The sequence below is a fragment of the Bombina bombina genome, chromosome 5 (assembly GCF_027579735.1).
Source record: "Bombina bombina isolate aBomBom1 chromosome 5, aBomBom1.pri, whole genome shotgun sequence".
NCBI classification, from domain to species: Eukaryota; Metazoa; Chordata; class Amphibia; order Anura; family Bombinatoridae; genus Bombina; species Bombina bombina.
The window spans coordinates 476,011,688-476,025,011 of record NC_069503.1 but is presented as its reverse complement, the minus strand read 5'-3'; the positions used below and the strand labels follow the sequence as shown (position 1 = coordinate 476,025,011).

Below are 13,324 nucleotides of genomic sequence, written 5' to 3'. Positions count from 1 at the left end.
GAGGAGCCAAAGACTTTTCATTTCACAAACTTCACATAAGCTTCAAACTAGTATTCATTTGAATAATATTACCTGTTTTGTGACTCTATACATGACTCCAAAATTTTGATTATTTTATTATGTGTGCTATTTTCATCTCTCTCTCTCTTTTTTTTTTTTTTTTTATAAATAAGCATCTGCATCTGTATTACGGCAACAGCATCTACAAACACCAAGCAATGACAAAACAGACATTAATAACCTTGGATCTGTGACAGCGTCTCAATATGTCACTTCTGTGACAAAGCAAAGCAAAGACCAGTGTTTCTCCAGCCTGTCCTGTTCTGAATCAGTTAATAAAGAACCTATTGCTGCTTCTTCATCTGAACTGAGTGTCAGCTTGCCAAACTATAATTCTGAAACACCTAAAAATTATAAAGGAGATGGTAATAATGTGGTCAAGATAAACCTGCCAAATAGCAGCAAATCTATAGGTAATCTGCATTAAACTTTCTTCTTCATATAACTCTCTCTTATGTCTAACTTTAAGGTGATTGATACACCAACAATAATAAAATAATCTTCAAAGATAAAAATAAAGTTTCAGCATTTAGACAGCATGCAAATTTAAGAGACTTTTCAATTTACTTATATTATCAAATGTTCTTTGTTGTCTTGGTATCCTTTGTTGAAAAGCATACCTATGTAGGCTCTAGAGTATAAGTGCACTACTAGCTGGTGATTGGTGGCTACACTTATGCCTTTTATTAAAGTTTCACTATGTGTTCAGCTAGCTCCCAGTAGTGCGTTGATGTCCTGGAGCTGACATTTAATATGTACTTAAATCATTTGCAGGGGTTGAAGAGGTTATAAGTAAGGTATAATGGAATAATAAAATGTAGTAACACATAAGAGTATTTGCTTTCTGCACTACTACGTAGTCTGTGTTTTTCCAATAAAATATTATTAAAAGTTTTTTCAAACAATAACTGATTTTAGTTTAATACAGATTGCTATGGTATAAAAGTGTTTTGAAAACAAATTTAAAGTGGTCGATATAACTTGTAAATTGGTGTGTATGTATGCCAAGCTGCCACCAGTCAGCAAGTACTACCCTGGTGCTGTACCAAAGATGGGCCAGCTCGTAAGCTTACATTTCTGCTTTTTAAAATAAAAATACCAAGAGAATTAAGAAAAAATGATAATAGGAGTAAATTAGAAAGTTTATTAGAAAATTGAGTTTAGTATCCCTTTAAGTTCTTATATCTGTGGTATTATTCTGAAATTAGAAACCACTAAGGTACTTATACGTGTCTATGTAACTGAGGAGACATAGTACATTACTATGTTCAAATCAAGCTCTATGCACTTTTTAATCATATATTATAGCTCATAGAAAAATGAACATAATTGAAAGAAACTTACAGCTCAGGTATCTTTGTACTTGGCTCCCATATATAATGTTCTCTGTTCAATAAAGCTTAAAGGGCCACTAAACCCAAAATCTTTCTTTCATGATTCAGATAGAACATACAAATTTAAACAACATTACAATTTACTTCTATTATTTATGCTATTTGCTTCATTCTTTAGATATCCTTATTTGCAGAAAAAGCAATGCACATGGGTGAGCCAATCACATGAGGCTTCTATGTGCAGCAACCAATCAGCAGCTAGTGAGCATATCTAGATAGGCTTTTCATCAAAGAATATCAAGAGAATAAAACAAATTAGATAATAGAATTAAATTAGAAAGATGTTTAAAAACGCATTGTCTTTCTAAATCATGAAAGAAAAAAAATGTGGGTTTCATGTCCCTTTAACCACTTGGCTACTTTGTTTTATTACATTTTCTTTTTTTTTTTTTTTTAAATACATTTTGATTAATTCCAGAGTTAAAATTCTTATTCAAACTTGACAAAAGCAAAAATGTTTCTGGTTTCACGTATGGCTGCTAGCAGCATCACAAAGTGGTTAAAGACTTTTTTATTTAAAAAAAAAAAGAAGGGATATTAAATGGCAAAACATTTGCATTAATTTTAAGATCTTATATTTTCATCAAACTCAACAAAAGTATGGATATTCTTGGTTTCAGTTCTGAGCCGCACTCCAAAAACAAATGTAATCTTTTATTTTAAAATGATGCTCTCCTGAGTAAGGTGCTTTAGACTTTTTTTAGCTGTACTTGCATGCGGGCGCATTGGGAGGGCTTTAAATTTGTTTTGGAAATTCCTTTAAAATACACCTGATATCAGGATTCTTCTTTTTTTCATGTTTGAATGAGAATTAAATTCTAGAATCAGAATAATTTTATTTTAATATACATTTCAATCTTTATTACATACAAAATATGTTTTCTCATTATTTTTGCATCTTTTTTCCCACAAGCCGCCACATCCATTTCCAGCTTGAAGAGGCAGCATCCTGATACTTCCTCAGTAGACAGTATTCATAGTGAGTCTGTGGGCAAGTCCTGCAGAATTTCCTCTACTGCCTCCTCTACCCTTGTTAAGAAAGAACCAGGTACTGTTTCATTAGAAGATCTGCCTGTCAGCGCATCTGTAAAGCATTTTGTAGAGAAAACCAAAAAGTTTGATGAGGTTGCTACAGTCATTTCTACCAACCTGGTACCTGAAGGTAATCAGTGTTTATTTATCTTGTGTAAATCAGAGAAAATGTAACGTAAAGTAGATGTTGTTTTTGTTATTAGTGTTGGACTCAAATGTATCTCCTTGTAGTATATTAGAAGAAGTATGACAGTTTCTGCTGCCACATTTAAAAGTACCCTTTCTACATAACCAGGTTGAAGTTTTTTAGGACTTCTTTTTACTAAAATAGTGATAATGATTGTGCTAATGTTTTTGGTCTCTTGGAATCAAACTTAGTTTCTTTCCTAAGATATGGAGAGTCCACAACGTCATCAATTACTAGTGGGAATATCACTCCTGGCCAGCAGGAGGCGGCAAAGAGCACCACAGCAAAGCTGTTAAGTGTCACTCCCCTACCCAAACTCCCCAGTCATTCTCTTTGCCTCTGTCAATGGAGGAGGTGACGTTTTGGTGTCAGATGAAAATTTGATTTCCTTTCGCTACAGGCAAGATTTTTGGGTATAGCTGTAGTCCACCTCAATCTCTGCAGTAGAGTAGTGGTGGCTTTAAAGCAGTTAGAAAGTTGTGATGTAGTCCTTGCTTGTTTTTTTGTTTTTTTATATTTGTTTATTGAGGATCAAAAATAAACATACAGGAATTTTGTTGTGGGATATCAGAAATACATATGCAGTATGTTCCATAGCAATGGAATGATATATAAGCAAGTAGGTACTGTACATAAGTGGAAATTAAAGAGAAGCACAATAATGTAGCCAACAATCTAAATAGTACCTGTAGAATATATAGAAAACACATATCAAAGTTAATCCTCGGTTTTCCACCTCCATAAGAAAAGTGAGGCTCCTCTAGGACCTCCATCCCAACTATTATAGGACATATCAGGAGGGTAGTATTAATATAAAGTCCTTTTTTGGACTTCTGTGAACTATTAAATATATTAATCATACCTATGACATATATAGTATATTAAGTATAAGTGAACAGTTAACCCCTATGTTCAATAGATATGTCATATGAGTATATATTCCCCATAGTTAAAACAATGACCTCTTTTGGACCTGATCCTTTAACTATTACCAATAGGGGAACTGGATAGGGGACATGTAGTAGAAATGTAATGTATCGGGCCACTCTTGGACCCTTAGGACTATAAATGGTGACAATAGCGTCTGAAGAAAGGAAGGGGACTGTAAATGAAAATATAGTATAAAATGACTATAATGTCGGCTTAGGAATAGGTTAATGGGGTATAATTCCCTTAGTTTACCAAGTAAACAAATAAAGGGGGGGGGGCAGAACTAATGATGGCCACATTAAATATGACCAATATAGTTAAAACCAAGTTGAGTTATGGCAGAATAATGCTTAAATATCGGTGAAGAATAATGAAAAAGGGTAGTTTAGGGAGAGAAAATTCAGATTGCTCACTGTCCATTCTCAAGTCTTAATAAGGAAAGTGACGAACCCACTAGATGATTTTAGCATGTAATATATCAACTAGCCAGATAAAATGTCATAAGATAAATACATAATAGCATATTGTTTGCATCCGAACGAGGAAAAACTATAATCTAAAAAAAAACCTAGCTAACAATTGGTACCAGGATACAATACATAATTTATATTTCAGCCCCGTTTAAAGCTTTAGGGAATCTATTATAGAGCTCTCAGGCTTTAGTATGGCTTTGTAGTATCTTAATGATTATATAGCTGACCCTACCCAATTAGATAAGAGCGGATTGTTATATAGTTCTAAAATAGAAGACTATATGCAACTACTGTATATATTGAGAGAAATTCCAAGAGAGTATGAGGTTGAAGTATACAAGTAAACATGGGTAGGCCATCCCGGCCGCAGACAGCCCACCCCCCTCTGTGCAGGATAATAGTACAACCTATAGATATAATGTAATGACATTGGGTCACTATAGATAAGTTTAGGTATATACAGGCTACATATCAATATAAACATCAACAACCCTCTAGTATCCAAAACATTGTATCTGCTGTAATGTAACTCATTTAGTCAGCTGGTATGGCTGCAGTTCACCTTCCGTATGCGGGCATCAGAATTCAGTGGCTGAAGGGAATCTCCAGGTCCGCTGTCCGCCATCTCCGGGAACTCCACCAAGCTGGGTAGGTCTGCCAAAGCAGTAAGCCAGAGTCGGTCATTCCATCTACATATTGCCTTGATCTGCTTTTTAAACAGGTGCACACCCGACTCACGAAAGTCATCTGCACCTCCCGTAGAATGTGCCACTAGAAATCCACAGCAAGAAGCCGGTTCCTTCTCTTGAGACGGATATGTCTCACTCTTCCGTATATATATCCTCTCGGGGGCCTGCAAAGACACGGCCCAGAGTCTTTATCAGGACACATTGAAAGTCCAGCAGGATGGTGCATATTCTTGTAGTGATATCTTCCCATGATATCAACGGCTAGTCGACTATAGTTATAGCAGCTTTTCCCAAAGTCTTGGTAAGAATGCAGATGTGGCAAGCTATGCTTCTGAAACTGCAAAAAGCGTCCACGTGGTCGGTCTATAGGACAAATGTCAGGAGATGTTTACATCTCAGGCTCAGAGAAAACTTTTAAAAGTATTAATGAACACTATATATTGTGAGAAGCATATACTAATTCACAAATATTGCTATATTCAATTTATAAGCCTCCAAAAATATAAGTCTTAGCAGGAGCTCCTGACATGCACGTCCTGTCGCTTCGGTAGTTGACTCCGCCCCCCCTGCTTGGTTTTTTTTAACATATTTGCTGCCCATGATATAGTAAGCCAGAGTTGGTGACTCTGTTTATACATTGCCTATGCAATTTTGTTCTTCATGTCTAGATAGAACTTTAAAATGCAAAGATAGGATTTTTGTTTCTGAGCATAATGTCTCTCAGGATGATGCTGTTCAGGCAATGCCACAGCTTTCTCCTCAAACGTCCCTAGCCTCTATTGCGTCACATACAGTGCCCTGCAGTTCCTCTCAGACTCCTGGGGGAGTTTATTTGCCTGCAGAAATTGCTGCTCGGGTATCTTCTGCAGTATCTGTGGCATTATCTGCTTTTTCTATGCTAAAGGGGAAATGCAAGAGAAAAATTAGAGATTTAGAAAACAAGGTTTCTGTTCCACCCACTGCTACTCAGGTTGCCCTCCCTCATAAGTCTGCTAAGGAGGATACGTCGGTAGCCTCTGAGGTTGAAATCTCAGATTCGGACAGTATAATTCCTTTATCTGATACTGAAGAGGTGAACTTCAGATTTAAGCTTGAACACCTTTGTGTACTATTAAAGGAGGTTTTGGCTACTTTGGACAACTCTGATACTCCTGTTGTTGTCAACCCTAAGAAATCGAGTAAACTTAATAAATACTATGATGTTCCTTCCTCTGTAGAGGTATTTCCTGTTCCAGACTGTGGGATGGAGATTATTTCACAGGAATGGGAGAAGCCAGGGATGCTGTTCTCCCCGTCTCCCGTCTTTAAAAAGATGTTTTCTGTTGCCGATTCCATTAAAGATTTATGGCACACGGTGCCTAAAGTAGAAGGGGCCATTTCTACTTTGGCTAAAAGAACTAGAGGATAGCTGCTCTTTTAAGGATCCCATGGATAAAAAGCTGGAGTCTTAGTTGAAGAGGATGTTTGTTCATCAAGGTCTTGTCTGGTTTTTTTCCCTGCTTTGTTTGCCATGTGCTGCTGGCAGCCATTTTTCTTACCTCTTACTGAATCTAGTGCAGAGTGTCTGATGCTGCTCATTTCCTGCACTCCCTCTTATGGCCGGACTGGTGTACATCATCCGTGTGAGACAGGTTGCAGTCTCAGTATTGTGATGTTATCACTTATTATTTAAAGGGCCTCTATTCAGAATGCTTTGCCCTTGCATTGTCTCATTGTTTGTGAGTTCCTGTTCCTGTGTATTACCTGGCTGTCTGACGTCTCTCCTGGTTCCTGACTCGGCTCATCTGACTACTCGCTTTGGCTCCTGACTCGGCTCATCTCGGCTTTGACTCCTGGCTTGTTATTTGACTTGTGGACTTTTTATTATTTCTTTGTTATTAATAAAGGTGTGATTATTTTTGCACTTCTCGTCTCATTCCTTGCACCCTGACAGGTCTTTGATGGCAACATGCTGTTTGTATTGCCACTGTGTCAAGAGCAGCATCTTATTGGTGCGATTCCTTGTCTGATTCAATTTTGGTAGAGACTTCTTTTGGAGGAGATCCAAGACAGGATTAAGGCTCTCAAACTAGCCTATTCCTTTATTTCTGATGCTACCATGCAAGTTATTAGACTGGGAGCCAAGATATCTGGCTTTGCTGCCCTAGCCCGCAGGGCGTTGTGGCAAAATCTTGGTCAGCTGATGTTACCTCTAAGCCCAAGCTTCTGGCGCTTCCTTACAAGGGTAAGACCTTGTTTGGACCTGGTCTGGCAGAAATATCTTCTGATATTACAGGTGGAAAAGGATCTTTCCTACCACAAGACAAGAAGAACAGACCTAAAGGACGTCAAAGTAATTTTTGTTCCTTACGTAACTTCAAAGGAAAGTCTTCCTCTTCCAAGCAGGCACAGTCCAAGTCTTCTTGGAAACCCAATCAGTCTTTGAACAAGGGGAAGCAATCAAAGAAAACCGCAGCTGAGTCTAAGTTAGCATGAAGGATTTGCCCAGATCCAGGACCTGATCAAGTGGGGGGCAAACTTTCTCTGTTTTATCAAGCTTGGATACAAGATGTCCCAAATCCTTGGGCTGTGGACATAGTATCTCAGCGTTACAAAATATAATTCAAGACTTTCCCTTCCTGGGCCAGATTTCACCTCTCAAGATTATCTGCAGACCTGATAAAAAGAGAGGCAATATTGAACTGTGTTCAGGATCTTTCCTCCCTGGGAGTGATAGTTCCAGTGCCAGTAGGGAAACAGGGCCTAGGATTTTATTCAAATCTGTTCATGGTTCCCAATAAAGAGGGAACTTTCCATCCTATTCTATAACTCAAGTGTCTCAACAAGTTTCTCAGAGTACCATCCTTCAATGGAAACCATTTGTTACATTTTTCCTTTGGTCCAAGAGGGTCAGTTCATGATGACCATAGACCTGAAGGATGCGTATCTTCATGTTCCCATCCACAGGGTTCATCACAAGTTCCTGAGATTCGCTTTTCTAGACAAACACTTTCAGTTTGTTGCTCTTCCGTTTGGCCTAGCCACAGATCCCAGAATTTTCTCAGAGGTTCTGGGGGCTCTCTTGGTAGTGATCATGTCTCAGGGGAATTGCAGTGGCGCCCTACCTGGATGACATATTGTTTCAGGTGCCATCTTTTCATCATGCAAACTCTCATACAGGGATCTTGTTGTCTTTTCTACGTTCCCACGGATGGAAAGTAAATCTGGAAAAGAGTTCCCTTGTTCCAGCTACAAGGGTATTTTTTTAGGGACCATAATTGATTCCCTATCTATGAAAATATTTCTGACAGAGGCTAGAAAATCCAAAAGTCTTTCCACTTGCCTCTCTCTGCAGTCTACTGTTCGGCCATCAGTGGCTCAATGTATGGAGGTAATTGGTCTGATGGTCCCTTCCATGGACATCATTCCCTTTGCTCGATTCCATTTGAGAGCTCTGCAGTTATGCATGCTCAGACAATGGAATGGAGACCATTTGGATCCGTCTCAGAGGATAGATCTAGATCAGTCGACAAAATACTCTCTCTCGTGGTGGCTTTCTCAGGAACATCTGTCTCAGGGCACATGCTTCCGGAAACCTTCCTGGGTGATCGCGACCACGGACGCTAGGCTGTCTGGGACTCGTTAAAGGCGCAGGGACTATGGACTCGGGAGGAGTCTGCTCTTCCCATAAACATCTTGGAGTTGAGAGCGGTTTACAATGCTCTGTTGGCTTGGCCTCAGTTGTCCTTAGCCCAGTTTATCAGGTTCCAGTTGGACAACATCACCTCAGTGGCTTACATCAACCACCAGGGAGGAACTCAGAGTTCCTTAGCCATGAAAGAGGTGTCTCGGATTATTCAGTGGGCGGAAGCTCACAATTGTTGTCTATCTGCCATCCACTTTCCAGGAGTGGACAACTTGGAAGCCGATTTCCTGAGTAAACAGACATTTCATCCATGGGAGTGGGCGCTCCATCCGGAGGTGTTCTTCAGGTTAACTCTTAAATGGGGTGTGGATCTGATGGCGTCTCGGCAGAACGCCAAGCTTCCAAGGTATAGTTCAGGATCAAGAGATCCACAGGCCACCCTGATAGATGCTCTGGCAGCTCCTTGGGATTTCAGTCTAACATACCTGTTTTCTCCGTTTGCTCTCTTTCCACAAGTCTTTGCTCGTATCAAACAGGCGAGAGCATCAGTAACTCTGATAGCTCCTGTATGGCCTCACAGGATCTGGTATGCAGACCTAGTGAAGATGTCATCTCTTCCACCTTGGAGGTTGCCTCTGAGGAACGACCTTCTAACTCAGGGTCCATTCCTTCATCCAAATCTTGTTTCTCGGAAGCTGACTGCTTGGAGATTGAACGCTTAGTTTGGTCTAATCGTGTTTTTTCTGAGTCATTGAGACCATGATTCAGGCTTTCAAGCCTGTTACTCTAAAGATTTACCATAAGGTATGGCGTAAATATCTTTATTGGTGTGAATCCAAAGGCTACTTTTGGTGTAGGATTCCTAGGATGTTGTCCTTTCTCCAGGAAGGTCTGGAGAAAGGATTATCTGTCAGTTCTCTGAAAGGTCAGATTTCTGCATTATCTATTTTGTTACACAAGCGTCTGGCGGATGTGTCAGATGTTCAATCTCTTTTTGTCATGCCCTGGTCAGAATCAGGCCTGTGTTTAAACCTGTTGCTCCTCCTTGGAGCCTTAACCTTGTTCTTAAAGTTTTGCAGCAGGCTCCATTTGAGCCAATGCATTCCATAGATATTTAGTTATTTTGGAAGGTTTTGTTTCTTGTTGCTATCTCTTCTGCTAGGAGAGTCTTGGAACTCTCAGCTTTGAAGTATGATTTGCCTTATCTTTCATGCGGATAAGGCGGTCCTGTGTACTAAGTTGGGATCTCTTCCGAAAGTGGTTTCAGATAGAAATATTAATCAGGAAATTGTTGTTCCGTCTCTCTGTCCTAATCCTTCTTCTCATAAGGAACGTCTGTTGCACAACTTGGATGTTGTGCGTTCTTTAGAATTCTACCTACAGACGACTAAGGATTTTTCGCCAGTCTTCTGCCCTATTTGTTTGTTTCTCTGGGAAGCGTAAAGGTCAGAAGGCTACTGCTACTTTTCTTTCCCTCTGTTTGAGAAGTATTATTCGTTTTGCTTACGAGACTGCTGGTCAGCAGCCTCCTGAGAGAATTACAGCTCATTCCACGAGGGCTGTCTCCTCTTCTTGGGCCTTCAAAAATGAAGCTTCTGTGGAACAGATTTTCAAGGCTGCAACTTGGTCCTCTCTGCATACTTTTTCCAAATTTGATACTTTTGCCTCTGCTGAGGCTTCTTTTTGGAGAAAGGTTCTTCAAACGGTGGTACCTTCTGTTTAGGTCTACCTTTCTTGTTCTCCCTCCCTAGTCATCTCGTGTCCTCTAGCTTGGGTATTGGTTCCCACTAGTAATTGATGACGTCATGGACTCTCCATATCTTAGGAAAGAAAACTAAATTTATGCTTACCTGATAAATTTATTTCCTGATATGGAGAGTCCACGACCCCACCCTTAATAAAGACAGTTATTTTTTACTAAACCCCAGGCACCTCTACTCCTTGTGTTATTCCTTTTTCCATTTCCCTTTGGTCAAATGATTGGGGATTATGGGTAGGGGAGTGACACTTAAAGGGACACAGAAATTTTTTCTTTCGTGATTCAGATAGAGCATGGAATTTTAAGCAACTTTCTAATTTACTCCTATTATCAAATTTTCTTCATTCTCTTGGTATCTTTATTTGAAATGCACAAATTTAAGTTTAGATGCCGGCCCATTTTTGGTGAACAACCTGGGTTGTCCTTGCTGATTGGTGGATAAATTCATCCACCAATAAAAAAGTGCTGTCCAGAGTACTGAAACCAAAATAAAAGCTTAGATGCCTTCTTTTTCAAATAAAGATAGCAAGATAATGAAGAAAAATTGATAATAGGAGCAAACTAGAAAGTTGCTTAAAATGGCATGCTCTATCTGAATCACAAAAGAAAAAAATTGGGTTCAGTGTCCCTTTAACAGCTTTGCTGTTGTGCTCTTTGCCACCTCCTGCTAGCCAGGAGTGATATTCTCACTAGTAATTGATGACGTTGTGGACTCTCCATATCCGAAAAGAAAGACATTTATCAAGTAAGCATATACTAGATGTTTTAGCGTTTCATCTCCTGACAAAATATGTATATGTTTCTTTATTATTTTTGCTATAGCATCAAATTGCTGCGTAAACTCTGGTATAGAATATAGCATCCTGGAAGGAGTTACGGTTTCCCTTTTATCATAGTTTATAACTGCATTCCTACATTTGTCCAAATGTGTGAACTTATAGCCCCCCTCTTGATGAGCCTAACTCGTTCCACTGATTGTTGCTCATAAATATGATAATTAATTCCAGAGCTTATATTCTCATCAAACTCAACAAAAGTTTAGATATTCCTGGTTTTAGTTCTCAGCCTCCTCCAAAAAACAAACAAACAAAAAAAAACCCTGTAATCTTTTATTGTAAAATGGGGTTCTCCTGAGTAATGTGGTTCAGAATTTTTTAGCTGTACTTGCATGCATCACATTGCTTTACATTTGTTTATTTTATCATGTATTAAATTCTAGCATCAGAATAAGTTTATTTTAATATTCACTTCAATCATAATTACATGCAAAATATTTGTTTTCTCATTATTTTTGCATCTTTTTCCCACAAGCCGCCACATCCATTTCCAACTTGAAGAGGCAGCATCCTGTTACTTCCTCAGTAGACAGTATTCATAGTGAGTCTGTGGGCAAGTCCCGCAGAATTTCCTCTACTGCCTCCTCTACCCTTGTTAAGAAAGAACCAGGTACTGTTTCATTAGAAGATCTGCCTGTCAGCGCATCTGTAAAGCATTTTGTAGAGAAAACCAAAAAGTTTGATGAGGTTGCTACAGTCATTTCTACCAACCTGGTACCTGAAGGTAATCAGTGTTTTATTTCTTTATTTATCTTGTTTAAGAAACACTTAAATCAGAGAAAATGTAACGTAAAGTGGATGTAGTTTTTGCATAGCCTGTATTTAATATTACCCGTTTGTTGTTAGCTGAGTATAAAAAACTGTAAATGTGTAACCGTGTTCTCCACAGAGAATGTTGCCAGCCATGGGGCATTATAAAGTAGATGGGTGGGCGCAGTGTAATACCTTTGTAATATTATAACATTTCCTGCTAAAAGCTGAAATTAATTGCATAACTTAACATAAATATATTTAATGATAATTTTAATATCAGCTAATTTTATCTTAAAAGGGACAGTAAAGTTCCAATTAAACTGTCATGATTCAGATAAGGCATCACATTTTAAAGTTTTTTCTAATTTATTTTATTATCAAATTTGCTTTGTACTCTTGGTATTTTTTGTTGAAGGCTAAACCTAGGTAGGTTCATAGGCTGATTTCTAAGTTCCTGCAGGCCACCTCTTATCTCACTGTCTGGCTATGAATAGCTAATAAAATGCACTGCTTGTTCACGTGTACCATATAGATAACATTATGCTCACTTAACACACATTCTAAAAAAGACACCATTGGTGTATATAATAAAAATAGCAAAAGCTTTTATTTCCAAATCTTAAAAACTCCAAGCAGACAAAACAATACATTTCTTTAGCCGTTCACATAGACAATTTGAGATCATAGAGAGAATGATCATATATTTTTTTTTCAACTTAGTGTAATGACAAAATACCAAAACACCAATGTATTTAAATTACCATTAAAATATCTTTATAATACTTAGTGATTGTAAACTTTAATGAAGGCCAGTATCAAAAAAATAATCTTAAAAACAGTGGTACTTTAATTCATTAAAGTTTGCAAAGACGCTTATTTTTTAAAATACTTACATTGCGTTATGGTAAACATAACCCTGATCCTCCGCCCACATCTCCTGCTTTCTTTAGCATATTGATGGCGAATCCAGCTTCCTCCTATCGTGTCATGCCCCACAAGTTGGATGCCCAAGGGGGCACGCAACGATTGGAGAAAGCTGGATTCGTCACTATTTTCTAAAGAAATAAGATACGAACGGAGGATTAAGCGTCTTTGTAAAATTTTATGAATTAAAGTGCCCCTGTTTTTAAAATTATTTTTTGATATTGGGCTTTAATACTTTAAAGTTTACAATCACTTTAATGATGCAGGAAAGACCCCAAAATTTCCAAGACAAAACATTATTATACAAGCACATTTCTCCTTTGACTAACAAGAAGAGAGTTGTACTGGGCACATACTACTTATTATCAATAAACTAGTTTATAATACATTCTCTGTTCATACCCAAAAAGGAGCAAGTTTGTAGTTTCAGTATTCAAATCAACTCCTCCTTGTCTAAAATTGTATTTTTATTGCCACCTCTAGATGGCACTATTGCTAAGTCTATAATTTGTATAGACATGTTTGCTACATTTGTGAAGTGGAAACTATTGAAGTGATTTACAACTGCTGATTCTTTGTTATAATATTTAACATCTCAGACATGTTCACTAAATTTGATAATTAATGATAGATTTTATTTCCTCCTTAATACAGGGAGAGTC

The 13,324-nt window shown here is 38.2% G+C and overlaps 1 protein-coding gene across 1 annotated transcript in view; it reads left to right on the top strand.

The window, feature by feature from the left end:
* The window catches only part of LOC128660487 (mucin-12), a 770,239-nt gene that overhangs the window by 630,390 nt on the left and 126,525 nt on the right, over positions 1-13,324 (top strand). Inside the window, exons 31-33 of the mRNA XM_053714362.1 lie at positions 174-473; positions 2,368-2,616; positions 11,461-11,709. Of these exons, the coding sequence (XP_053570337.1) occupies positions 174-473; positions 2,368-2,616; positions 11,461-11,709 (798 nt within the window). The remainder of the gene's footprint in view (positions 1-173; positions 474-2,367; positions 2,617-11,460; positions 11,710-13,324) is intronic.